The sequence below is a fragment of the Anas platyrhynchos genome, chromosome 1 (assembly GCF_047663525.1).
Source record: "Anas platyrhynchos isolate ZD024472 breed Pekin duck chromosome 1, IASCAAS_PekinDuck_T2T, whole genome shotgun sequence".
Taxonomy (NCBI): Eukaryota; Metazoa; Chordata; class Aves; order Anseriformes; family Anatidae; genus Anas; species Anas platyrhynchos.
In genome coordinates, this window is record NC_092587.1 from 1,795,663 (window position 1) to 1,822,841 (window position 27,179).

Below are 27,179 nucleotides of genomic sequence, written 5' to 3' on the forward strand. Positions count from 1 at the left end.
TGAGACAGATGCAAGGGCTCAGAGATATCCCAGAGAATCAGCACGAGGTTTTACCTCCGGCACGTAAATCCCAAATCCCTGTAACAGACAATCCCAAAGCACCTCTCTGCAGCGGATGTCTCCTCGTACTCTCACAAAAGGAGCCACGGGAGTTCAAGAGCCTCATAACTGTGACGTTTTCCCCCAGAAACGCTGGCTTTGAGCATTCAAATTGCTGCGGCAAGGGGAAGTTTTTGGGTGGCACGGCTCTTTGTGTATTTAAAAGCACCTCTAGGATCAGGTAATGCAGACACCTATGCTGAAAGAGCATTTAAAGGCTTTTCATCTCAGTATCAGTGAGTGTCAATATTTATTTAGGTCACATTTTAGGACCAGGGCTATGCAGGGTGCTGAGGCAGCCCCTCAGGAGAGACACCACTCTGCCCAGAGGACCAGCAGCCAGAGTCCTGCTCCAGAGAAACCTTTGATTTTAACGTTTCTTTGATATTAAAACCTCCCTCCCGGTACCTTCAGCTGCTCGTGTAATTGAGGATGTGGTTATTACGTTTTTTTCTCTCGTTAATACACCACGCCGGCAGTTGTTGCTGCCTTTCATCTCAGCAGATGCTCCTCCAAGGCCTCTCCTGCTGCAGCTCCCCTCTTCTGTCACCTTCTGATGCGTTGCCAACCGTCGTGCATCCCTTCAGCTGCAGGTGTCCGCATCGACTCTTCCTAAATCTTGCACTGTGATGGGTATTTTAGCGCTTGGACAGCTAAAAACACCCCTTTAAAAACCAGCCAGCCCAACAGCTCTCCATGCTAGCACACTCTGGCCTAAAACAGTCAGTCCTGATGCCGTGGGAGAGCTGGAGACGCGTGCACAGCAAGCCCTGAACCTGCTGCTGACAGGTTTACCTTTGCTCTGTGATATTTCACGGGTCCCTCGCTTGCAGCCCGCAGGCTCCACGTTGCAACCCATGCGTTGAAACCCAACACAACCCATGCGTTGAAACCCAGGCAACCACAGCGTACCCGCAGAGCAAATGCAGCCCTCCTGAGAAACGTCACCCCGTGAGCTGGAGTTCCTCCGCTGAGCTGCTCAGGACATCCCAAAAAATCGATGCCAGTGATGCCCTGGACCCAAAGTTCAAGCTCTGCAGCGATGCCTAGGGTTTCCCAACACACAGGAGGCTTTGTGAGAGCAACGCTTCACGCGTTAAAAACAACCTTTGCAATAAACAGCTCCTTCATGGGCTTTCCATTTGAGGAAAGAATAAAAAAAAATAGTGTTTGTGGCTGGAAAAGTGGGCTTATAGTTACCCTGCCTGAAAAAAATGCAGCTACGCCCCTCCAAACTGCCAGTCACTTGCTTATTTTTGCCTTTGAGCAAGCTTGAGAACCTCCAAAACAGGGCCAGAGCCTTCCTTTGGCTGGCTTCTTCTGCTCTCACCGTGGATGCTCTTCTTCTAGAGTTGACTTTCTTTCTTGTTCTGCTTGATTTGGCAACAAACCTCTACCCACACGTTCTCTACGGACCCTTTGGTTACGGAAATTACCACGACACACTTCCAGTTTCAAGCACAAAATAGAACCGAAGCCAAAGGCTAAATAAAATCTACCCCACGTGCATGCCAGCTTCAGCCATCCACCAGAACTTTCGGGTAGTAATTCCACCACCAGGAAGAACAAAAAGCCAAAGAGTGCCCAAACTGCCCTTACCCAAAAGGATAAGCATTTCACTTTCTCGGCTCAAAGTGATTTTAACCAGTAAATATCCATGCGTTAGCCGACGCCAAGGTGACCAACCTGCTTATTTCGTGTAAATAAAACTGGCCCAATTCCACCAAAACTGTAATTTCACGTGCAATTTTCTTGCTGGCTACACTGATCTTCACAAGCACTTGCCCCTGCGCTCCTTCTCGTCCCCTGCTGGTACAATCAAGGCTGAGTAATGAAGAAAATCATCAAACTGCAGTAGAAAATGAAGTCAAAGAGGCCACTTTTAATCCAGGCGGGTTCAGCATCTGGATTGCCAACACAGATCAGAGTCTGGCAGGACACAGACAGGGAGTGTCAGGGGGTCAGTATTTGGGACCAGGGAACACTGAAGCAAGCCCTGCTGCTGCAGAAAACACCAGGTTTAACAGGAACACTAAAAATAGACCAAACTAGTATGTAAAACCAGTTTCAGTGCCACGTAATGTGATCTCTAGTCCTGGGCAAGCACTTAACTGTTGTTCTTATCAGAGAAGATAGGGAATTCTCTGACCAAACGCTGTTTTACATTGGAAAAGTGCAGTTTCTGTGAAACCAGTCATTTTCTTGACGACGTCCTGTATCTAACCCATTCAGGTGCAATCTCCAGGCACAGCCATAGGATGGTTTGCACAGCAGAAGACCTGTGCTCGTCTCCCCCTTCGTTAATGCACGCACCGTAACGAGATCCTCCGAGCAACGCTGAGAAATGTCCACTCTGCAACAAGCAGCCACCGAATGCTTGGGGTAAAACCAGTGGGTTAATGTCTGACCTGAATCCCACAGAGATGAGCTTTACGCACCACCTCCTGCATCCACCACGAGTGCCAAGCCCCTGGGCTGCTGACTATTCTGCACCACGCAAGCTTTCTTGCATTAAAAAAAAAAAAAAATGTTGTTTCCATGCAGAAAATAACATGTTTTACAACTATTTTGGTGTCATTCATGCTCCTGCCTGCTCCGTCTACCCGGATTAACCCCAGATAAGGAGTGCACGCGTGGGACAACTCGCAGGGGGATGATCTGGAGGCAGAAACCAGCGTGGAAACACCATTTCCACCCCAAAAAGGCTGCTTCACAGCCTGGCAGGGCAGCACGGCCGCTCTGAAGGGGAAACAAAGAGGCCTGCCAGCCTTCTGCACGTATATATGTCACAGGGAAGGGGCTGTATGCCTCGATACCCGTTTGCATTTCCACCTCCTGCTCCTGAAGGGCACCTGCGGGGACAAAACCCAGCTCCCAAGGACAGCCGCAGCTTTTCCCAACCATTTCCACCACCCAGCTGCAAGCGGGAGGCAGGACAGCCCCTCGCTTCCCCGAGAAGCCAAGGTGACATTAAAAAACGAAAAAAAAGCTTTTTATAATGGGTTTTAAGGCCTGCTGGAGGCTTGGGGCTGGCGTCCTTATGGCCGAGCAGGTGCCTCCATCCCTCCTCCCCCAGGGGCTGCTGCGGAGGGATGGGGGGACCCCAAGAAAGTCCCTGGAAGGGGGGTGTTAAGGGGTCGCAGTCCATGGAAAAGGGGTTTTATGAGGGATAAGGGGGTAAACACGGATGGGTTTACCCGTCCCGGTGGAAAGGCTGGGGGCCGGTGGAAGGGATGGGGCCGGTCCCCGCTCACCCGTAGCCGGCCCTCCGGCCGCCTCCTGCCGCCTGTCGCCCATAGCAGCCGGGGCTCGCCCCTTTCCTCGCCGCTCTGCTCCGGCCCTGGCTTCTCCGTTCCTCGCCACCATGGCCACCAACACCACAACCACCACCGCCGCCGCCCGCCCGGCCCGAGGACGGGCTCAAGCGGTGCGGGGCGGGCGGGCAGCGGGCAGCCGCCATCCGCCGGCCCCAGGAAGGGAAAGGGAAGGGGAGGAAAAAGCCGGCCGAGGGCGGGCCGAGGGCGGGCGAGCGGAGAAGTTTTGTGGCGGTGGGAGGGTAAGGAAAGAAAAAAAAAAAAAAAAAAGAAAAAAAAAACAGAAAGTGAAAATTGAACCGGAAAGACAGCGCGGCCGCGCCCGCCGCTTTCCTCTTCCTCGCAGGTCACCCAGGCGGGCATGGCTCGGCTGAGGGGGTGCGGGTGCTGAGAGGGGTTGTTTGGCTCAGCCATCCGTCAGTCCCTGCCCCGAGCTGCTTGGTGGTTTCACTCATGCCTTCCCTCATCCCCCCGCAGCTTTCTTTCAGCCCCTTGGTGCCTTCACTTAGTCCCCCTCAGCCCCCTTGGTGCCTTCCTTTAGCAGCCTTCCCTCAGCTCCTTCCCTCAGCCCCCTGCTGCCTTCTCTGAGCCCCTTGGTGCCTTTGCTCAGTCCCCTCAGCCCCTTCCCTCAACCTCCCCGCAGCTTTCTCTCAGCCTCCTGGTGCCTTTGCTTAGTCCCTCTCAGCCCCCTTGGTGCCTTCCTTTAGCAGCCTTCCCCCAGCTCCTTCCCTCAGCCCCCTACTGCCTTCTTTGAGCCCCTTGGTGCCTTCGCTTAGTCCCTCTCAGCCCCCTTGGTGCTTACCCTCAGCCCCCTCGGTGCCCTCCTTTAGCAGCTTTCCCTCAGGTCCTTCCCTCAGCCCGCCGCAGCCTTCTTTGAGTCCCTTGGTGCCTTTGCTTAGTCCCTCTCAGTCCCCTCAGCCCTTTCCTTCAGCTCCTTCTCTCAGCCCCCCACAGCCTTCCCTGAAACCCTTCCCTGAGCCCTTTGGTGCCTTCCTTTAGCCCCGCTCAGTCCCCTGCTGCCTTCCCTTAGTCCCTTCCCTGGTCCCTTCAGCCCCCTCCCTCAGTCCTGTCCCTGATGCCTTCAGCACCTTTCTTCAGCCCTTCTCTCAGCCCCTTGCCCCTCGGTCCTCACCTCACATCCCAGGGCCTCTCCCTCACCTCAGTCCTTCCCTCATGCCCTCAGCACCATTCTTTGGCCCTCGGTGCCTTCTCTGGTCACTGTCTTCAGGCCCACCCCTCAGGGCTTTCCCCCATGCTTTCAGCGCATATCTTCAGCCCTTTTCTCAGCCCCTCCTTTCACCCCTCAGCACCCTCCTTCATCTTCTTGTCCCTTCACAAAATCACAGAATGGCTGAGGTCGGAAGGGACCTCTGAAGATCATCCAGTCCAAACGCCTGCTGAGCAGGAGCACCTAGAGCACGTTGTGCAGGATGGCGCCCAAGGCGGGTTTTGAGTATTTCCAGAGAAGGAGATATCTCTGGGCAACCCGTCCCAGTGCTCTGTCACCCCCCCAGTAAAGAAGTGCCCCCTCACATTGAGCCAGAACCTCCTGTGCTTCAATTTGTGCCCATTGCCTCTCATCCTGGCACTGGGCACAACTGAAAAGAGACTGGCTCCATCCCATCGACACCGTCCCCTAAGATATTTATATACATTAATGAGGTCTCCCCTCAAGTCTTCTCTTTTCCAGGCTAAACAGGCCCAGCTCTCTCAGCCTGTCCTTGTATGACGGTGCTCCAGTCCTTTAATCATCCCCATAGCCCTCCTCTGGACTCATTCCAGTAGCTCCATGTCCCTCTTGTACTGGGGAGCCCCAAACTGGACCCAGTGCTCCAGGTGGGGCCTTCTCTCATCTCTCCCTTCATCCCCTCAGCCCTGTCCCCGCTGCCCCCTGTCCCCATGCCCCCAGGTCCCCAGGTGGCCCTGGTCCCCACTCCGCAATGTCCCCAGGGCAGGGTCCCCATGCAGTGGGGTCGCTCATTTGCCCCATTTCCATAGGATTTTCCCCAGCGTGTTTCAAAGGGCCTGCTCACCAGGCACTCGTGGCTTTAGTTCCTCTTGAAAATAAGGAAAGTTCCCCTTGAAAATAAGGAAGCGTGTGGCCTGGGGCTGGATTTGCTCCAAGAATGAGCGTTTTTAAGGAGAAAAAAAAAAAAGCAGATAAATAATCCAGTTTCCCTCCACTACCTGGGATCCCAGAAACAGGGTGTGGGGCTTTGATCTCACTCCTCTCTTCCCTTGCCCAGTCGTCCATGCTCTGCTCAGCCCAGGCTGTGAACAAGCTGTTGCAATAGGTGGTGCAAGGAACGAGGTGATCTGGACCGCCTACACAAAGCATTGAGCAACCAGGGTGCCTTTGGGGTGTCCCAGCTCTGGATTAGCTCCGTTTTGGGTGTATTTTTACATGTTGGGGTAGTCACAGCCTTAGCAAACTGAGGAGAAAAAAAAAAAAAAAGAAAGAATCATGAGGTGATGACGTGACAGCCCACATGGCATTCATGTTGTAGTCAAGGCGATGCTGCAGGTCGTTAGCGTGCTGTTGAGGTAATTACACCACGTTAACACCTCCCAGCCACAATAGCAGTGTGCAAAGTGCTATTAAGCAGTGAGAAAACAAAGGTGTGGGGAAGAGTAAGGGATTTTTCCAGTGTCCTGCAGACCATGGAGCCTCAATGATTTGCCAGAGTCCTTCTAGATCCTACTGACATGTCAGAGACTGGAATTCTTGTTGGTGTTGCTGGTCCTGAATGTAGCTGCCCAAGGAGTAAGAAAAAAGGCTTTCCACGTCCCCATGCTGTAATATTTGGGTCATATGTATGCAAGTTTAGGGTCCCCACTTGTCCCACAAGGGTGGAAGATGGACAGCCCCATGTAACTGTGGGCCTTGCTCTAGGAGAGGGACCCTGAGGTACTGCAGCAGTTGTAAGGAAATGTGGATTGGGAATTATTTCTGGTGAGGAAAAGCATGATTTGTGGGGAGATCTCCCTTCAATGACTAGTTCCCATTTTGTGTTATGAAAACATGAGGAATTTGAGGGAATTTACTATCAATTTTTGGTGGGGGAGAGTAACAATTGGAGCCTCTGGAGCTCAGGCACCATTTCTACCTGGGGTTTCTATGTCAGAGGTTCTCCTCGCCTTCTGGGGCAGAGAGACACGTGTGGTCTCTGTAAGAGGAAAGCCCACGGCCTGCCTTTGGTGTGGGCCTATTTCCTGGCAATTCACTATTTCGGCTTCTTTGAAAGAATGACTCATAAAGTTTTCTCTAAAATACAGAAGTAGTCATCCGAAGATCTGCTTCCTCTTTTATTCAGAAAAAAATATGAATGGTACATGCAGATGCTGTCAGTCATTTCTTTCTCAGAAGAGACGGAAAATGGTTGCAATGAAATGAATCAGCTGGGAGGTGGAAGCAGCAGTTCCTGAAAATGGTAGTTGCCTCCTGTGTAAAGACAACAACATGAAGATAAAGCAAATAATTGTCTTTGAGATCATTATTGACTGCGTGGGGCAGCCTTAGCATTGCCAGCTGCTGTGTGAAGCATACAGACCCAGCCTGCAAACACAGAATGGCGCAGGACCTGTGGGCTCCCTCCCTGTTTCCTGTCGCGTGTAAATCATGGGACAGCAGATGACACAGAAATACAGGGAAAATGTGAGTTTTTATTTTATAGGTGTCAGGAAAGAAGATAAGCTTGGCATTCGCTTGGCTTCCGGAGAAAACGAGGCTCATGGTTGTGCTATTTCTTCCTATCTCTTCTGTTAACTTTTGAAGCCATCGGCTGGTTTCAGCCCAATTTGGCAGTGACATGGTGGTTTCAGAGGCTCCTTTCTTTGATTTTCTAGAAAATCTGTGGCCTGCTGGATCCCCCTCTTTGCCTCCTGCCTGTGGTAGCATCGGAAGTGTGAACTGCCCACTTGGCTGCTGGAGGGAATCCAGATGGGAGGAGGTTGCTTGTTGCTGAAGGTAATTCTGAATAAATGTTTGTGTGGACCTCAAAGCCAAACATTTTGGATATACTGCACCCTGGCTGGCACTGCTGATGCCCAGCACAACTGCTCTTTCACTGGCACAGCTGTCAGGACAGATTAAAGCGGGCAATCTGCTGTAGCAGACCGAAGAGGTGAAATGAAGTTCTGTGTTTTAGCATAATTTTATTTCAAGATGAAGTTTCCCCACCCCGGGGGTGCTTCCAGGAATGAAACAGCAGGATTCTGCCTGACATTTTGAAATTGCCTGTTTTTGAACAGAAATGAGCCTCAACCAGCAGTCTCCCTAAATGCAGCATCACCAAAACAATTTGAAGAATTGCATAGGCCCCCATGTCCGTTGTTTGGGAACTTCTGATATGTAGTGGTAAAACAGCAAATTTAGGGACATTGGGCTTGGGAAATGTTGGCTCAGGACCTTCACTGAAAGAGAAAGCTGGGGAAGAGAGCATGTGGACTTGGTTGACCTCTTTGTTAGCCCATTATGTTTGGTCATTCCTGCTGTTATGCCCAGAAAACAAAATAATTTCTCTATTTAAAGGCATCATGGAAAGTTTGTGTGAAGACTTCAGGGCATCTTAGGTGGGAGCAATAAATGCACAGCAACACAAAAGTTGAGCCCTCCTGGTTTAATCCAGCTGGACAGAAAGAGCTTTATTCCCACCCATTTCTGCTCTTTGCCCTTTCTGTAAATGAGCATTGAACCAAACAGCAAGGAAAAAGGTGAAACGCAAAGTCAGGCATTTCTTGACCCCAAAGTCCACTTTATTCAACAGTGCTGTGAAGCGTGTCATCCATCCCCTGTAATGCTGTCTTGCCACATCCTCCACTCAGCTCAGGCAAAACTCCTGCAATCAGTTTGGGATCTTGCAGCAAGAGAACCAAATTTTGCCTAAAATCATTCTTTTTTTTTTCATCCTTTCATTAAAATTTTAGGGGAAGTCCTCTAAAACACCAAGGAAATGCCACCTTCAGCTCTACACAGATGCAGGAGTCCTCCAGCTCTACGGTATGTGTGTGGGGCTTCTCTGGGCACAAGAATAACATTTATCACCTGTTTCCATGTCTGTGGTGATGGATTGAGATCAAATGCAAAGGCTTATTACGCCCCAAGAAATAGCTGATTGAGTCTTTTCTATTGAAATCTTCCTTCTTGAGCCCAGCATAAGTTTACCTAGGTAGGCCAGCACATTTTCCAAGCCTACTGATGCTTTCAAGAGTCTCTCATCTCTGAGGAAAGCCCAAATAACTCTTCACCTCCTGACACACCCAACACATGTTGCTTCTTGCTTTCGTTGGAAAATGCATCGTATTTTCGTGGTGATTAAATTCCAATATTTGCTCGTGGTGTATTTGTTTAGTGTACGCCTGCCGCAGTAAAACACAGGCAAGATTTTCAGTTTCTAGATTGATTTTTTTTTTTTTTTTTTTTTGCTATTTTGGTATCTTGCAGCTTCCTAAGAAACCAACTTTTTGTTCAAGTTGTGGTGACAAACGTTTGAGTAATTCTAGCAGCACTGGGGGAAGCCAAACCAAAGTTGTGAAAACAACCAACCAACCCCCTATAAAAGCCTCTGTCAAAACCCAGCTTGCTTTATGGTGTTTTCATAACTATAAAACCACACACTGCACAGGCAGCTACAAGGCCCAGTCAGGAAATGAGTCAAAAATGATGAGTGCAGATTAGCATTTTCAGTGATGAACAAGTGATTTTTTTTTTTCATCTAATCCCTTCACCATTTTTCCCTTTTTTTCCAGTGATTATTGAGGTAATTTCTTAAAAATGAATAGCTGTGCTGCTTACCCTATTATTTGCAATGTAAACCTGGCAATCTCTGAAGACAGAGTGTTTTATGTAGTACTTTATAAACATTACTTATTCTTCTTTACCAGGCACACGACTGGAGCCAAGGGGACACAAGCTCATTCCGTGACCAAAATGTTCCTGCTCGATCATGGCAAAACGTGAGACTACGTGTATGAGACTCCAGATCTTCTAAACAAAACATCTCTTTCCTCTCTTGCAGTAATTAGTCCTGTAGCAATTAAGCAGAGGGAGCATTTGCAATCATTGTTATTATCTTCAGAGTTGTTCACATGCTTCAGAGCTGGAGTAGGTTGCACCGCTGTTATTGCAGGCTATCTGCAGATGCAGGGCAGTGACATTTATAAGGGATTATATTCTCCTAGATGGAAATATAGATTGTGTCCATGATTATTCCTGGCCGTTTGTTCTAAGCAGCTGCTTTCAGGTGTTGTATATATATGGATATGTTTTAAAACAGGAATACTTACTCATATTAATACTCACATAATACATAATACATACTCATATTACTCATTACTCACTGATCATATTAAACTGAGGTAGACACTGTTCTTCTCTTCACATTATTGTCTGTATCACAATTTCTTCATCTACAGCTGATCGACCCCCAGCCTGGTTGGAACTGCAGCTGGGATTACACACAGGTATTAGCAGAGTGTGGCCACTCCTGCTGGCACTACCTGCTATTCTCTGGTGCTAAGCAGGGTGATTTATCCATTTAGTGTCATCCCTGGACAAACCCTGGGGCAAGAGGTGAGTGGAATCTGCTTGGTTTTCCACCAGCTCTTCCAGCCCTGCTTGTGTTTCGGTGACAATGAGTGGAATGTCAGCTCTTTGCAACTTTAAATAACGACTGGAGGCCCTGATAAATCGAAAAACAGGTTGGCAGCTATCACATCCTGCCCTTGGGGCGGAATGGATGGCTGCAAGGTATGGCCAGAAAGGATAACATCTCGTGCTTTGTGAGGTCCCATCCTGGGCCTAATCTTTGCACTGCTGCAGTTGAAAGGAAAGCACTTTTAGTTTTTATGCCCTTCGTGCAAAACACTTTGTTTTCTTATTACGTGAAAGTGCTGAATGGAAGTTTCTCACTGGACTTAGCTCTTCCTCCTACGATGTCAAAATTAACACGAAAACATCCACTGCTGGAAAATAGAGATTTTTTTTGTGGTGTTTGTTCCCTACTTAACCATCAGGGACTCAGCTGCTTTCCTGTCCAAATGGGGGACAAGCCCAGGACAGACTTACATTTTGTACAAGCAGTCACTGCAGAATCGTAAGCAACAGATTATTTTCTAAAAATGTCTTTTCTTATTTTTATTTTTATTTATTATTATTATTTTTTTATGGTTTCGGACTATGCTGCTGTGGTTGGGAGGGGGACACTGGTGTTCCTCAGTTCGCAGCGTACCCAGAGCACAGCTCCCAGAGCACAACCGCTCTCTCACTCCTCTTCCTCAAAGGAAAAACAAGAGAAAATAGGATGGAACAGGCTGAAGAGTTGAGATAAGTACAAGGAGATCACTCAACAGTTGTCGTCACAGGCAAAACAGACTCGGTGTAGGGAGATTAAAAAAATTTCTTACCTATTACTAGCAAGCTGGTTGAGAAACAAACAAACAAAAAAAGATGAACTAAAAACACCTTCCTCACATCCTTCTGCGTGCCTGGAGCACCTCCTGCCCTCCTCACTATGGGGCTGCAGGGCTGGTGCTCTCCCCTCTCTCCCAGCTGCTGTTGTGCGGCGTTTTTTGCTTAAATTTCTCAAACCCGTTCCTAAATCTGCTCTCACAGAGGCTCAAACAGCCCCCGCTACCCAAACCTCGCCCCACAAACCCAACACAAAACACAAAACCTGTGGACATGGGCACCCACCGAGGCTTCTTCCTCACACCTAAATAATCCCACCTAAAAAAAAATCCCACCTAAAGCCCTCACACCTAAATAATCTGTCGGGAATTAGGGCAGGAAATGCTTTGTTTGAGGGGAAACTCGCTCTCAGAGGGAGAAAAGCCAGGGGTGAATGGCAGATAAATGCACAACCTGGCTTCTTTCTCCCGCATTTAATAATTTATAAATTATTGACAATTTAGAGACGGAGCAGGAGGAGAAGGCCGCATGTTAAGCACCGCGCCCCAGTTGTCCCAGTTCATCCCAGTCCAGTCCCCTCCAGCAGCCCCCAAACCTCTCTTTGCTGCAAGAACCCAATTCCCGCCCCCACCCCAGTGTCCCCAGTATCCCCTCTTCCCACACACCAGTCCTCCCAGTTCTCCCATCCCCACGTACCAGTACCCCACACCAGTTCCTCCAGTCCCCTTCCTACACACATACCAGTCTCCCCACACCCACGAGTCCCCCACACCAGTACCCCTTCTCCCCCCACCCCATTACCCCTTCTTCCCACACCCCAGTTCCCCCAGTCCCCTTTTTAACCCATGCACCAGTACCCCTCCCCATCCCAGTTCCCCCAGTCCCCTCCCCACACATCCCAGTTCCCCCTATCCCGCAACCCCAGTGTCCCCCCTCCCCACACCCCAGTACCTCACCCCAGTTCCTCCAGTTCCCCCCAGTCCCCCTTTTCCCTACGCCCCAGTCCCACCTCTCCCAATACCAGTTCCCCCAGTTCCCCCAGTCCTCCTTTTCCCCACACCCCAGTACCCTCCACTAGCCCCCCCAGTCTCCCTTTCTCCCCCACCCCACTCCCCTTTTCCCCACCCCAGTTCTCCCAGTCCCCTCCAGTCCCCCTTTTCCCTACACCCCAGTCCCCCCTCTCTCCATTCCAGTCCCCCCAGTCCCCCTTTTCCTGACATCCCAGTACCCTCCACCAGTTCCCCCAGTCTCCATTTCCCCCCACCCCAGTCCCCCCCACACACCCCAGTCCCCCCTCTCCCCATCCCAGTTCCCCCAGTCCCCTTTTCCACACACCCCAGTACCCTCCACCAGTTCTCCCAGTTCCCCCAGTCCCCCTCCAGTTCCCCCAGTACCCCTCCAGTTCTCCCAGTCCCCCTCCAGTTCTCCCAGTTCCCCCAGTCCCCCTCCAGTTCCCCCAGTCCCCCTCCAGTTCTCCCAGTCCCCCTCCAGTTCCCCCAGTTTCCCCAGTCCCCCTCCAGTTCCTCCAGTTCCTCCAGTTCCCCCAGTTCTCCCAGTCCCCCTCCAGTCCCCCTCCAGTCCCCTCCCAGTCCCCCTCCAGTCCCCCCCCAGTCCCTCTTTCCCTCCCCATCCCCCTCTCCCCACCCCAGTCCCCCCCCAGTTCCCCCAATATGGCCGCCCCCCCTCGAACTACAACTCCCAGCATCCCCCGGGGCGGCCCCGGCCATTTCGTTCCGTCCCCCCCCCGGTTCCGTCCCGTCCCAGCCCCTCTCGGGCCGTTCCGGGCCAGGCAGGGCCGGGCCATGGAGAGCCCCGTGGGCAGCGGCTCCCTGAGGGGCGACATCAGTGCGTGGGGCTGCTTTGGGGGATTTGGGGATGATTTGGGGGATTTGGGGCTGGTTTGGGTCTGATTTGGGGGGATTTGGGTCTGATTTGGGGCATATGGGGCTGGTTTGGGGGATATTGGACTGGTTTGGGGGATATTGGACTGGTTTAGGGGATATTGGACTGTTTTGGGGCTGATTTGGGGGATTTAGGATTGGTTAGGGGCATTTGGGGCTGATTTTGGGGATTTAGGATTGGTTAGGGGCATTTGGGGATGATTTGGGGGATTTGGGGCTAGTTTGGGGCATTTGGAGCTGCTTTGGGGCATTTGGAGCTGCTTTGGGGCTGGTTTGGGGGATTTAAGATTGTTTTTTTGGGATTTGGGTCTGGTTAGGGGCATTGGGGTCTGGTTAGGGGCATTGGGGTCTGGTTAGGGGCATTTGGGGCTGCTTTGGGGGATATCGGACTGGTTTGGGGCTGATTTGGGGGATTTAGGATTGGTTTTTGGCATTTGGGGCTGATTTGGGGGATATGGGGCTGGTTTGGGGCATTTGGAGCTGGTTTGGGGCTGATTTGGGGGATTTAAGATTGGTTTTTGGGATTGGGGTCTGGTTAGGGGCATTGGGGTCTGGTTAGGGGCATTGGGGTCTGGTTAGGGGCATTTGGGGCTGCTTTGGGGCTGATTTGGGGGATTTAGGATTGGTTAGGGGCATTTGAGGATGATTTGGGGGATTTGGGTCTGATTTGGGGGATATGGGGCTGGTTTGGGACATTTGGAGGTGGTTTGGGGTTGATTTGGGGGATTTAGGATTGGTCTTTGGGATTTGGGTCTGGTTAGGGGCACCTGGGTCTGGTTAGGGGCATCTGGGGCTGCTTTGGGGCATCTGGGGCTGCTTTGGGTCTGGTTTGGGGGATTTGGGGCTGGTTTGGGGGATATTGGATTGGTTTGGGGCTGATTTGGGGGATTTAGGATTGGTTAGGGGCATTTGGGGCTGATTTGGGGCATTGGGGGTTGGTTAGGGTTGTTGGGGGCTGGTTTGGGTCTGATTTGGGGGGATTTGGGTCTGATTTGGGGCATATGGGGCTGGTTTTTGGGGTTTGGGGCTGATTTGGGAGATTTAGGATTGGTTTTTGGGATTTGGGGCAGGTTTAGGGCATGTGGGGCTGGTTTGGGGGATTTGGAGCTGGTTTGAGTCTGGTTAGGGGCATTGGGGTCTGGTTTGGGGCATATGGGGGTGATTTGGGTCTGGTTTGGGGCATATGGGGGTGATTTGGGTCTGGCTTGGGGCATATGGGGGTGATTTGGGTCTGGCTTGGGGCATTTGGGTCTGGTTTGGGGGTTTATGGGGGATTTAGGGTCAAGGGGCTTTTTGAAGGAAAGAGCTTGGAGGATGCTTGTGGGGAGCCATCACCGCTCCCCCACCAACACACATGTTGGAGGGCGATATAGGGCAAACCTTTAATTCATGCTGCAGGGCAAAACGCCCTGCTCAGGATTATAGGCAAAGGCCACTTGTGTCCTTAAAATTCCTTTTTTCCCCCCTTCCTCTGTAGGTTTTTGGGCCGATCGGACGCCGGTTCACGAGGCAGCCAGGCGGGGAGAGATCCTCCAGCTGCAGCAGCTGATCGAGAGCGGCGCCTGCGTCAACGCCGTCACCTACGACTCCATCACCCCCCTGCACGAGGCGAGCCTGCGGGGCCAAACGCAGTGTGTCAAGCTCCTGCTGGCCGCGGGAGCCCAGGTTTGTGTTTGCTCCTGGTTTCCACCACGAAAACGAGCCCCAAAGATTGATTTTTTGCTGTAGGATTTGGGTTGAAGCCGCAGCTCTTGCCGCTCTCTCATCCTGCGTTGAGGTCGAGGGGATCCTGGGGTGCTCATCCCTTGTAGGAGGGTCTTGGGGTAACCTAAGGGAAAAAAAAAAGGCTTGAGGCCGCTTCGTTGTGATGTCTGGATTTGTTTCTGGAGTCTGGATTCGCTCCATCTATACCCAGGCTCTTAATTTGTGAATTAAGAGACAGCTTTAGGCAGTCTGGGCTTTCTTGACAGTCAGCAGAGGGAGGGAAGCGTCTTCAGGAGGTGTTTGGGCTTGAGGAGATCTTAAAACTCCCTGTAAGTATTTCCCTGTCCCCCTCTCCCCACTCTGACTATTGACAGAGTTCGGGGTGAATACAAATCTAATTAATCTAATTTAGGTGACTCAAATATCTAAAGCTATCCAGGATGAACCAGAAGGGGAGCAGGGCACACGTAGATGCGTGAGGAAATTTTATATTTATTCTTAAATTTCTTCTCTGATTTTATTATGCAAACACAAATCTGCCAAAGAGTTTTTTGGACGTATTTGGAGCCCGCTGCCTTCAAAATTTGGTTCCGCGTCTGGCTGTGCCCTGGGAGTGTTCAACAGCACCAGGCAGGCTCCTGGTGGTATAAACCAACTCCTTCATGAGCTCAGCACAGTTCTGGGATTAATAGAAATAAAAAACGAGGGTGCTGCCACGCAGCAGTCTGTAAATATTCGGCTGTTTTTCTGCCCTGAAGGTGGACGCCAGGAATATCGACGGCAGCACCCCGCTCTGCGACGCCTGCGCCTCGGGGAGCATCGAGTGCGTGAAGGTGCTGCTGTCCCACGGGGCCAAGGTGAACCCTCCCCTCTTCACGGCTTCCCCTCTCCATGAAGCCTGCATGAACGGTAAGCTGGCCTGCTCCTCCTGCGGGAGGATTATTTATTTGATTATTTATCAAAATAAAACCACAAAAAAAAAAAAAAACAGCTACCAAAAATCTTAATTAAGGCCGTTGTTGCTCAGCAGATCGTTAGGGCTCGAAAATGTCCACCTTACACGGGCGTAGCTCCCTTTGAGGAAACAATGCGTGGCACCAGATCCTAGGCAGATAAAACACCGCCTTCCTGACTCTCTGTGAGCAAACCTTGAGCTGAACCGGCTGCGTTGCTCTTGCAAGCAGAGGAGAATCAGTGCCATCAGTGCTATTCAGCGCCAGCCCTCGGATTCAGGTTTATTTGACATGATTCCCTGCAGAGGCTGCGAGCTGTAGCTCGCTGCCACGCAGCTGTGACTTCCTCGTGCTCCGTTCTCAGCCTCCATCCTGCGATAAAACCTTTTGGCTCGCAAGCGTTTTTATTTTCCATCCGCCACCCCAAATATTGATCAGCCTGGGCTCAGGCCCATCCCAGTGTGCTCCATTTGAACTGGATTCTTTTTTTTTTGACTCGTCTCTTCTCTCCCCAAAGGTAGCTCAGAGTGCGTGCAGCTCCTCATCGACGTCGGTGCCAACTTGGAGGCCCACGACTGCCATTTCGGGACTCCCCTACACGTGGCCTGCGCCAGGGAGCATCTGGACTGCGTGAAGTTGCTGCTCAAGGCAGGTATGGCAGCCGCGGGGTTTGTTTTGGGGCAGGCAGCTTACGGAGGTGCCTACGTGCAGCATTTCCCTCCTGGTGCTCTGCAGTGACATTCTTCTGCAAGAACTTACCCATTTCCAGCATGATGTAGGCAAAACCTTCCACTTTGGTCACCTTTAACTGAGCAAAGCCTAATGCTTAAGCAATTTTTTTAGCAGATGCCTGTCAAAATCCAGCTCAGGATGACTCCAGCGATGGTTTCACTGTCCTATTTTAATAAAAAAATCCTAAATCTTCACCCCTCTGGATCAACATCCCAGCAATACCAGCTGGTGTGCGTGCGTTCAGCTGTGCTGACGTGTTCCTGTGGCTTTGCATAGATGTTAAGAGTTTGATGATGTCCAAAAAAAGCAGAGGTGAAGTCACCTCATGCCTCTGGGAGATCTGCTTAGCGTTATGCCTAGAGGAGCTGGCTGGAATTTCAAGTCGGTGCCGCGTGCTCCAGCTTTCACCTCCCAGCTTTCTTGCTGCTCATTTGCAGGGAGCTTGGAGCTGAGCTTCTTGCTTTTGCCCCTGCTTACCAAGAGGTGATTTGGCCCCGGGGACGATTTGTTTTGTGGAATGTGACTTGTCTGGAAATCGGGCAGCTAAGCCAGCTTGTTTCCTATCCCTCCAGTTCTTGTGCACCCATCTTCAGATTATACTAATTAATTCCTGAGACATTTAGCTCCATTAACTCGGAGGAGTGTGGCTAGCTCAGATGTAGATACAAAAGAATCAGCTCTATGAACTCGACGAGGTTCAGCTCACCTGCACTGAACAAATCAGTTGACAGGGAAAATATCACAAGTTTTGGAGGCATTAGAAAGACCTTTTGTTGTCAGCTAATTAAAGCCCAATTTTCTTAGCCAAAATATCTAAGCAAAGCCTCAGTAATGTCTGCTGGAGAGCTTCCACAGCTTGTGAGCTTGGGTTTCTGTTCAAATAGTTAACAGGGAGGGTCCTGTTTGCCTCGAGAGTGAGTGCTCCGCTGAGATGACCGAAATGGCTCTGCTGGTTTCAGAACTTCACACTCAGCAGCTCATTTACCTAGTAAATTGACCAAAATCCTTTCTCTGCAAGGAAAACATAAAGCTGGAGAAGAAAACCCAGGCATTGCCAGCACGGAGAACTTGTTCAGCACTTTGGTTTCCTGTTTGTGCTGTTTTGTTTGGATCTCATTCTCGCCGCTCGTACGTGTGTTAATAGCATTTATTTTTTTTTCCCTCCACTTCAACCACTCCTTACATTTGGGTCAAGTGAGGCTCTCGTAAACGGGTTTGTTTTCCTTTCTGGTCTCAGGGGCAAACGTGAACGCTGCTAAACTCCACGAGACGGCCCTTCACCACGCAGCAAAAGTGAAAAACGTGGACCTGGTGGAAATGCTGATTGAGTTCGGAGGAAACATCTACGCGAGGGACAACCGAGGCAAGAAGCCATCGGATTACACCTGGAGCAGCAGCCCCACAGCAAAGTGCTTCGAGTACTACGAAAGTGAGTGAGATACGATCCCTTCCCTGGGAATTCGGTGACTGATGGCTCCGTTGCACCATATCAAGATTCCCAGTCCACTTTGATGCGTAGATACCTGATCATCTCCCTAGGAAGGTGTAGAGTTCTGGGTGATAAACGTAAGCCAGATGGCTGAAGGCTAGCTCTGCTTGGTTGGGGGTGAATGACAGAGGTAAGATGGCCCAAATCTTGCCCTCGCCGAATTCAGGTCCCTCTCGTGTGTCAGCGTCAGCATTTTCACTTCGGGGCCTTAAGTCAGATCAAGGAAATCAATGAAAATTCGTTCTGTGCAAGGCAGGGAATGTGTTAAACTTCAGCTGCATTGGCTGGCTGCTTTTGGAGGAGACATTTGAGGTTTGAGGATGACTTCAGGTCTTTGAGGACCTCAGAAGTGGGATTCACAAACCCTTCTGTACATTTGCATGCTTCAAACCCACAGCACTGCACGATCCTAAAAATCTTTCCTGGCTTTACAGCTCTCTGCACAGCGAGCACCTTACAGCCCCTTCTCTCCCTGACTCCTGTTCTCCGTGTAGGAGTCTCTCTGAATTATTCACTGCTTTCAGAGCGCAGCAAAGCATCCTGTTCTGGCCCTGGCAGAGCTGGGTGAAGAGCCTTAAAATGCTCAATAAATACTTCTTACACCTCGCCAGGGCTTACTGCCCTCTCAGCTCAGCTGCAGAGCTGCGTGTGTGGCTGCTTTTTAATGCAGGTCGTTGTAACAACACCGTGCTAACTAAATAGATTATTTTTTTTTGAAATTGTGTGGTTAAATTCAGGACAGATCTGAATCTTGGAGGCTGGTGACTCTCGAGGCTTTTGGGGGCGGGGATAGGAGCTCGTTAGGTCTGACAACACCAGGAGCAAAGTCCCTGATCCTGATTCTGCCTGTGTGTGCGTGCGTGCATCGACATCTGGGCTCGAGGCTGCTGAGCTGCAGCACTAACCGTGCACCCTTTTTTTTCTCGTTTCAGAAACTCCCCTGAGCCTGTCACAGCTCTGCAGGGTTACGGTGAGGAAAGCTGCCGGGCAGCGGGCACTGGAGAAGATTGCCAAGCTAAACATCCCTCAGCGATTAATCCAGTACCTGTCCTACAACTGACAGGGCTGAAGGTGACCGGCAAAGGACAGGACAGTGGCTTTAGCTCGCACAGCATGAAGCATCCGTCTCTTTCTCTTCTACCTCCCCACGAGAAATGAATTTGAACCGAAGCAAAACCCCGATGTAAATAAGTATTCACGAGGCAGCACCTCGCTCCCCTCCCTCTTCTCTGTTTCGGGCAGAGACGGACTCGAGGCAAGGTGCAGCCCCGACCTGCAGCCCCAGCCTCTCCCTGGGGGATCTCTGAGGCTGCCGCCGCGTTCCAGGCTGCAGTGCTCACTCTTGGCACGGGATTAGCCTCACCTAATTTTAGCCGTCCCTCTCCTTAACGCGTCTCCGGGTGATCTAGCCAGGCTCCCTTTGCAGTCAGCGGAGAGAAATGGATACTCGGCGAGCGTGATTCATGTCTCCTGTTTTAGATGGCTGCGTTGGGATGCTCCACGGTGCTTTTGGAGCGCCTGTCTGCTGCCTGCAAAGGGATTTAGAGGTGATAACACTCGGACACGGGTGGCTGTGCTTCTGAAAGGGGAACACAGGGAGCCTCGGTGTTAAAAACTCGAGCAAGAACCACCGCAAGCCACGGGACGAGGCTCGTGTGAGCTGCGTGCTGCAGCTGGAGGCGAATTGCCTCTTGCTTCTGGTGCCTCTGACAGCAGGAACCAGCCCTGGGTCGGGTGCTGTGAGCTGGGAGAGGTGGTGGGGAAGGGATGAAGCTCCCTGATGCCCCCGTGGCAAGTCCTGGTGCCGCGATGAGAGCAAATTCCTGCCCCGAATGACAGCACGTGTTCAGAAATCCTCTAACTCAGGGCTCTCACCCTCCTTCACGCTGGGAATAACCGGCAGCTTGCCTCCTGCCCGCCGCTCCTGCACCCTTAACAGTGCTCAGCCTCACAACGGAGGGGAAAACGTTGTAAGCACAGGGTTAAAGAGCTGCCGTGGAGCCGAATGCACTTTAATGTTGACCACTAAATCGCTTCGTTTTTTTAATTTTTGGTTAGGCTCGTTCCCCCCTCACCCCTTTTGTGGATTTTTTTTTTTTTCGTGTAGAACTGGCACTGAAAGCTTTGGAGGTTGTGCTCTTTGTAGGACTGTCTGTTACTCTACCTACTCTACCTGTTGTTTTTTTTTTTTTTGTGTGTCTGAAATACCAGAAATGTGAAATTTTCGAGGCGCTCAGGGAAGCTCTGGAGGTGTTTGTTGTGGGATTCACCCCCGCGTAAAGGTTTTTAGTGTATCCTTCACCAAAAGCTTCCTCGTTAGGCTGCTTTCTCAACATTGCCTGAGCTGTTGAAATACCGAAAATGGCCAAGTCCACGTTTCCACTGTAAACCCAACCCAAAACCTCTCCCGACCACCCAAAATAAAGCGACCAGTTCCCTTTCTGTTCCCTTTCTTCCCTCCGAGTCACCTCGCTGACGGGTTCCTCGAGTCGTGTCGGTTTTTATTCGTCTTTAACCCTAGGAGAAAATTTCCTGGAGCTGCTCGAGCAGCTGTGATGAGTCCTGCACAGTTCTCCTCCGTGATTTACCCCTTGGCCAGGGTGAGTGATAAAGGATTTGGAAGATCCCAAAGCCCCGATTCACTCTGGGTTTATAGGGACGGGCCAGTGCCGGATTCCTTTGGTGTTTCAGTGGCAGTCCCTGAGGGTTTGGGTGTTGTAGGGCCTCATTATGGGTTCCAGCCGTCTGAAATAACCCCGTTCCCATCCCATTTGGGAAATCCAGGTGCAAAATAGGGCCTGGCTACTTCTGGCCCCGCTCATGAACACTGGGGATCTCCAGAAACCTAAATTACACCCACCTGGCTTGCCTGGCCTGGCATTAGGGGCAGGCTCTGCCCTCCACGCTGCTGCAGCGGGACAAAATCCTCACGTTTCCTGCACATAATAATTAAAAAAGTAATTTTTCACCCAACAACACAGCCGCAGCTCGTGCCTGTGGTCCCAGGTGCCCTGCAAACATCCCTTTAGGGACTGAGACACGGGCTTGGAAAGCTCTGACCTCACTCCAGGAGGAGTCCGGCACAACACAAAGATGTGATTTGTGTTTTTTTTATGTGTGTTTTTATCAGATTATCTGATTTTTAAGGGTTCCTGTTACAAGGGATTTTTAAGGGCTCCTGTCTGTGTGGTTTTTGGGCTTCTGCCTTCGCTGGTTTTATTTTTTATTTTTTTGCAGAGGGATGCCGGGATTTGGCTGATGGTGGCTGAGAGCTGGAGGGGATGCTGGAGGAAATAAAAAGCCCCAAAATATTCATATTCCTCCCAAATATCAATCCCCAATCCCTGCTGAAGAGCTGGGATGGAGGAAACCCCTTCCCCAGCGGTGCTGCTCCCTCGTCGGGCTCACCAAAAACCCATCAAAGCAGCGTGCTCCCAGCAGCTCTTACAGCCCTAAACTCTGCCCCCTTGGGCCCTACTTCACCCTTTTTTATTTTTTTTTCCCCTTTAATTGCGTTTTTCCTAATCCTGCATGAAAATTAAGGGTGATGACAACCTGCCCCCGCAAAGCTCTTGGCTCTCCTCTAGCTCCGGGCTCCAATCCACCGCCTTTTAAAACCTTTTTGGAGCTCCTCAGATCCCCCAGTACCCAAATCCCCGCTGATTTGGCTCAGGGCGTGGGGGCGTGGTGTGTTTTTTTGGGGAAAAAAAGCAGGAATCAAGCAAAAACCCAGAGAGCAGGGGAGGGAAAAGTCCCCAAATCCCCGCTGTGGCCCTGGGGGGGCTTCCAACATCTGGGGCAGAGGTTCATGGGGTGATTTATTTCCCATTAAATACCCCAATGGTGCTGGGATGGAGCCTGGACCCGCTTGGCTGTGGCCTCCTCCTGCTCCCCGTTAGCCCCTGCGGAGCTGCTCCTCGTCAGCATCGTTTTGGGCTGAAAAAACCCAAATCCTGGCCCCTTCCCAAGGTGCCAACCACAGGTGGCATCCCTGGAAGGGACGAATGGATGGACGTGTCCCCAGCTTGTTGCCAGGCTTTATTATTTTATTTTATTTTATTTTATTTTATTTTATTTTATTTTATTTTATTTTATTTTATTTTATTTTATTTTATTTTATTTTATTTTATTTTATTTTATTTTATTTTATTTAATTATTTTTCTATTCTATTTTTTGCCACGCTTGGTTATTTACTCCCCTCTCTGGAGGGGAACCCAGCTCAGCTCTTCTCCACGGGCATCCCACTCCCTGCCAACCTGGAGCTGCAAAAAAAATACTTTTTCCCCACTTTTTCACAGCCTCTCCTTTTTCACAGCCTCCCCTCTTTTTGCAAGCTCCCTCTTTGGCAGCCTCTCTTTTTTTTTTTTTTTTCTTTTAGCCTTTTTTTTACAGCCTCTTTTTTTTTCAGCCTCTTTTTTTTTTCCAGCCTCTGTCTCTGCAGTCTCCCTTTTTTTTTTCCATCCTCCCCTTTTTCTGCCCTTTTTGCAGCCTCCTTTTTTTTTTTTTAATATTTTATTTTTGCATCCTTCCTGTTCTGCACCCTCTTTTTTTTTTCAGCCTCTTTTTTTTAGCTTTTTTTTACAATCTCTTATTTTTTCACTCTTTTATTAGCCTCCTTTTTTTTTTTCCAGCCTCTTTTTTTGCAACCTCCTTTTTTTTAGCCTCCCTTTTTTTACAGCCTCTTTTTTTAGCCTTTTTTTTACAGCCTCTTATTTTTTCACTCTTTTTTTGCAACCTCATTTTTTGTGCAGCCTCCCTTTATTTTTTCAGCCTTCCCTTTTTGCAGCCTCTTTTTTTTCATCCTCTTTTTTTTGCAGCCTTTTTTATCCTTTTTTTCCCAGCCTCTTTTTCTGCAGTCTCCCTTCTTTTTGCACTTTTTTTTTTTTTCAGCCTCAGCCTTCCCTTTTTGCAGCCTTTTTCTTTTTCTTTCTTTTTCTTTCTTTTTCTTTCTTTTTCTTTCTTTTTCTTTCTTTTTCTTTCCTTTTCTTTCTTTTTCTTTCTTTTTTCTTTTTTCTTCTTCTTTTTTCCTTTTTTCATCCTCCCTTTCTGCAGGAGGGCTGGGAGTTGGTGCAGATGCCAAGGGGCCTCCCCTTCCCTCAGGCAGCCGCCTTCCCTCCCTGCACATCGCCTCCACGAAGAGCAGAGCTCTTGCTGGGGACAAGGCCAGGACTCCATGGAAGAGGAGCAAAACGGGGAAAAATGGGGAAAAAAAAAATCCCTGCCTTTTTTTAATGCCCTTTGGGAGCTCAGAGGAAAGCCTTTCAGTGCCTCCAGCGGGGCTGCAGAAGTCATTGGACCAATATTTGATGTTTTGAAAACAAACGTCACGTTTTAAAACAAACATTTAGCAGAAACATCAAAATATTTCTGCTAAAATCTGCGGGAACGGGGCGGATTTGGGGCTGACCCAGCGCTGCAGGTGAAGCTTCTCCCATCTCCCCTCCCCATGGGGGCTCGCGAGCTGCGTATCCCCCAGAAACACCATTTCAGAGAACAAAAATCCCCAAAATATGTAAAACTCCAGGTCTCCCCTTGCCAGGTGGCCCCAATTTGCCACCCCACATAACCCCTGGGTCCCACCCCAGGTGCCCCTCACCAAGGTCCCACCCTGGAGGATTTCCCAGGTCCCCACCCCACTGTCCCCATGGTGAGGTTTTGGGGTGAAACCTGCAGGTTTCTGCCATTTGGCACCCCATGGCCACCCCCTTCTACTGCATCTCCGAGGGCGGCTCAATTAACGTAATTATTAACGAAGGCCGGATCCCAGCCTCCCGGTGAGTCACGGGGCGGGGTGCGAGCTTGGGGCCAGATCCTGGCCCCTTTCCACCAGCCCCATCCCTAAAATTTGGGCCTCGAAAGCCAGATTTGGGGAACAAAATGACCTCTTTTGGTGATGCCAAACCTCCATCCATCCGTCCATCCGTCTGTCTTTCCATCCCAAAAAGTGCCAGGGGAAACGGTGCCAAGCCGCCGGGAGCCCAAATTGGGTAAAAAAAAGGGCGAAATTGGGCGCTTTCCCCAGGCTGAGAGATGCCGACGAGGGTGCTGGCGTTCCTGGCCGGGCTCCAGCCTCTCGTTTAAGGCCGTCATTAAGAAAAACAGCCCAGGAGGAGCGGCGTGAAAAACGGGCTGATAATTAAACAGCCCCGGAACAGAAGGAGAAAAGGTCAGCCCCAAAAATACCGCGCGCCGCTTCGCCTCCGGAGCAGCGCATTAATAAATAATCGCATTTTTTTGGGGAAGGTCTAATTTTAGCGGCTCGGTACGATAGCCTGGTGTGACCCCGTTGATTGTCTCGATTTTTCCAGGCTGTTTTTTTTTTTTTTTGGGGCCAGAAATGCTTGTTTTGTGTCTGCTGCGGGGCTGTGCGCGAGCAAGAGGGCAGCGCGTGGTGAAGGCGCTGGGTGCTGGCACGGGGCGCTTGGTTCGTTAGTGACTGAGCGTTAATGAGGCCCATTGTAATTAATCCTCTTTCCAAAGCCTCCAAATAGAGAAAGGAAACCGCCCCGGCCAGCAGTGGGAGAGCTGCTGCGGTTGGGTTTCGCCCTCTTTGTAGGGAAACTGAGTCACGGGGAGGGCTGTGGGGTGGGTGACAGCTGGGAAAGGCGATTCCTGTCCTGACTTTGTTTGGGATGGGGTTTTGGGGCTAAATTCACCCCCCACCAATCCTCTGGAGATAAAAATGGGGTGAACTGGAGGATGGGTGAAGCCAGCAGCCCCCAAAAGTGAAGGGATTTGGGGTGTGGTGGCCACAACCCATGGGCAGGGCGCTGAGGCACCACGTGGGGCATTTCCCTAGCTCGTGGGGTTAAAGGATGGGGGAAAGGGGATGGGGGTGACACGGGTCCCGTCCCCAGCCCTGTTACCCCACCAATGGTGGTCTTCTTTTTTTTTTGGGGGGGGGATTAGCCGCAAAGAGAAGCCAAAAAAAGCTCTGGCAGCCACCCGGAAAATTGGGGGGGGGGACATTTTATTGGGCTCGGCGCAGTGCTGGGGGACACGCGGTGGCCTCTATCCCCTCCATGGATACAGGGGGATGCATTTTTGGGGGAAACCCTCATGTCCATCAGCATCCCGGGGGGGGAGCAGGGTCCCCGAGCCCTGTCCTGCTGGGGGGGGGATGCCCGCATCCGATGCAGACGCTGGCTGGTGATGCTCCAGCAGGGATAAAGGAGGATTTTCCAGCCCAGGATGGTGGAGAGAAGGCAGGGAGGGGGTGGAAGGGCTGGGGGCCACCACGGCCTCGGTTCCCTATGAAAAAAAACAAAGGAAAAATAAAATATATAAAATAAAAAATAAGAAAACACCACGAACATCCAAATTTCTAACCATTGAGATAGGGGAGAAGGAGAAATTTGGGGTCCCATTCCCAGGGAGATGGTGACCCCCCACCCCTGCCCCCTGGCTGGGCGCAAAGCTTCGTCCCGGCTAATTACCTGCGGGCTGGGGGATGAAGGTCACTTCTCCGTCATCATCCTCACGAACTCCTCGTAGTTGACCTGCCCGTCGTTGTTGCAGTCGGCCTCCTTGATCATCTCGTCCACCTCCTCGTCCGTCAGCTTCTCGCCCAGGTTGGTCATGACGTGCCGCAGCTCGGCCGCGCTGATGTAGCCGTTGCCGTCCTTGTCGAAGACGCGGAAGGCCTCGCGGATCTCCTCCTCGCTGTCCGAGTCCCTCATCTTCCTCGCCATCAGCGAGAGGAACTCGGGGAAGTCGATGGTGCCGCTGCCGTCGGCGTCCACCTCGCCCACCATGTCCTGCAGCTCCGCCTCGGTGGGGTTCTGCCCCAGCGAGCGCATGACGGTGCCCAGCTCCTTGGTGGTGATGCAGCCGTCGCCGTCGCGGTCGAAAAGGGAAAAAGCCTCCTTGAACTCGGCGATCTGCTCCTCCGACAGCCGCTCGGCCATGGTGTCCCCCTCTCCCCGCTCGCACGCGGCTCTGCCCCGGCACGCAGCGCCGGCGGGGAGGTGCGGATGGGGGCCTCCTCCCTCCGTCCTCCCTCTCCCGGAGGAGGAAAAGGAGGAGCTGAAGCCTTCAGGGAGCTCCTTGCTCGTGCAGGTCCAGGCAGAGCCCAGCTGCCGACGCTGACGGGGATCTGAGTCAGCCGTGATGCCTCGTCCGGGCTCCCCGGGAACATCCGCGTGGCCCCCGAGGGGGTTGAGGTGGCCGTGCGGAGGCTCATGCCCTGGTTAGTCAGGGGTTAGCCCCGGGCTGGGTGAGGGTTAACCACCTCGTGACGTGCTGCTTTCAGTTTTTGCTCGTCTCTCACGGCAGTGAGGTTCAGAAGCACGTGGTGATGAGGTCAGTTTTGCTGTCCATCCGTCTGTCCATCCAGCCAGCCAACTGTCCGTGCATCCACTCAACCATCCATCCGTGTGGCCTTTCTTTTACCCATCTACATTCCTTCCATCCATCCATCCATCCATCCTTCCAGCCAGCCAGCCAGCCAGCCAGCCAGCCATTGGATTCCACCCATCCATCCATCGTCAACTAACCATCCATCCATAGTCACCCAACCATCCATGTATTCATTTATCCATCCATCCATCCATCCATCCATCCATCCATCCATCCATCCATCCATCCATCCATCCATCCATCTTCACCCAAACATCCATTTATGTATTCATTCATCCATCCACATGTCCATCCATCCATCCAATGTCAACTAACCATCCATCCATCCATCGCCATCCATCCATAGTCACCCAACCATCCATTTACGTCTTCGTTCATCCATCCATCCATCCATCCATCCATCCATCCATCCATCCATCCATCCATCCATCCATCCATCCACCCATCCATCCATCCATCCATCCACCCACCCACCCACCCATCTCTTCCTTTTTTTGCTACGTGCCCAAAACAGCCAAGCGAATGCCACCAGCTGGACCAAGGACCAAACAGACCAGATGACCTGGCTGAGCAGCAGAAGATATTTTGCCTTTCTGGGCTCCAGGAAAAAAACACTAATTCTCCCCAAATTTCCCCGGTGAGGAATGAAAGCTGGGATTCGAAGGGAATGCCACGAAACAGAGCCATGGGACAACGTGGGAAGTGGGGCTTCCAGGTGGGACAAAATTTGGGAGGGGGCGACCAGCTTGAGGAAAACCTCACCTGGAAAAATAAAAAAAAACTCTTGGCATGAAAAGCATCGCAGAGGCGGGGAGGAATTGGCTGAGCCCGTGCTGGGAACCTGTCTGGCGAGAGGCACGGCGAGCGCGTTTCGGGGAGGGGAGGCCCTCCCTTGGTTTTCTGCCCGCTCTTCTGCTCCAAAAATGAATCAAAAATTGTGAAAGAGCCCCGGGCGGGACAGGAAAGTGCTGGGCTGGGGAGCGGGGGCTGGTTTGGGGGTGGCTGGGAGAGGCTGGCAGCGGCAGATGCTTTGTTTTTTTTTTTTTGGGGGGTGTTTTCCCAGGTTTTGGTAGGACCAGTACCCAGGTGGGTAGGACCAGTACCCACCAGTACCCACCAGCAGCACCCAGCACCTCCCCATCTCTCACCCCCATCCCCACCCTTCCCCTCCCCATCACCCTCTGCCTCCCCCTGCCCATCCCAAATTGCCACCCAATCTG

General features: G+C 51.3%; 3 protein-coding genes and 1 long non-coding RNA gene across 8 annotated transcripts in view; 2 read left to right on the forward strand and 2 right to left on the reverse strand.

Annotated features, from left to right (window-relative positions):
• Positions 1–3,658, reverse strand: part of TASOR2 (transcription activation suppressor family member 2) — a 32,901-nt gene extending 29,243 nt beyond the window's left edge. For 3 of the 4 annotated variants that reach the window (XM_072039955.1, XM_072039883.1, XM_072039917.1), the window contains exon 1: positions 3,354–3,658. In XM_072039955.1, the coding sequence (XP_071896056.1) occupies positions 3,354–3,559 (206 nt within the window). In that variant the 5' untranslated portion in view covers positions 3,560–3,658. Of the gene's footprint in view, positions 1–3,296 lie in introns of all 4 variants that reach the window. The other variant, XM_072039978.1, reaches the window with a different exon arrangement.
• LOC119715563 (uncharacterized) lies at positions 960–9,618 on the forward strand. Of its 2 annotated transcripts, none has more exons than XR_011810344.1 (4): positions 960–3,063; positions 7,260–7,380; positions 8,340–8,412; positions 9,297–9,618. It is a non-coding gene; the product is annotated as an uncharacterized lncRNA (long non-coding RNA). The 2 variants fall into 2 exon arrangements; XR_011810347.1 differs by lacking the exon at positions 960–3,063 and adding an exon at positions 3,553–3,655.
• Positions 9,619–12,517: 2,899 nt separating this feature from the next.
• On the forward strand, positions 12,518–20,042 carry ASB13 (ankyrin repeat and SOCS box containing 13). Its single transcript, XM_072040170.1, has 6 exons — positions 12,518–12,666; positions 14,200–14,387; positions 15,185–15,335; positions 15,897–16,031; positions 17,349–17,540; positions 18,533–20,042. The coding sequence occupies exons 1-6, from the start codon at positions 12,624–12,626 to the stop codon at positions 18,658–18,660; spliced, it is 837 nt and encodes a 278-aa protein (XP_071896271.1). The 5' UTR covers positions 12,518–12,623; the 3' UTR covers positions 18,661–20,042.
• Positions 20,043–24,553: 4,511 nt separating this feature from the next.
• Positions 24,554–25,613, reverse strand: LOC101805317 (calmodulin, striated muscle). Its single transcript, XM_027461432.3, has 2 exons — positions 25,038–25,613; positions 24,554–24,852 (listed from the first exon to the last, which is right to left on the reverse strand). The coding sequence occupies exon 1, from the start codon at positions 25,506–25,508 to the stop codon at positions 25,059–25,061; it is 450 nt and encodes a 149-aa protein (XP_027317233.1). The 5' UTR covers positions 25,509–25,613; the 3' UTR covers positions 24,554–24,852; positions 25,038–25,058.
• Positions 25,614–27,179: the final 1,566 nt, after the last annotated feature.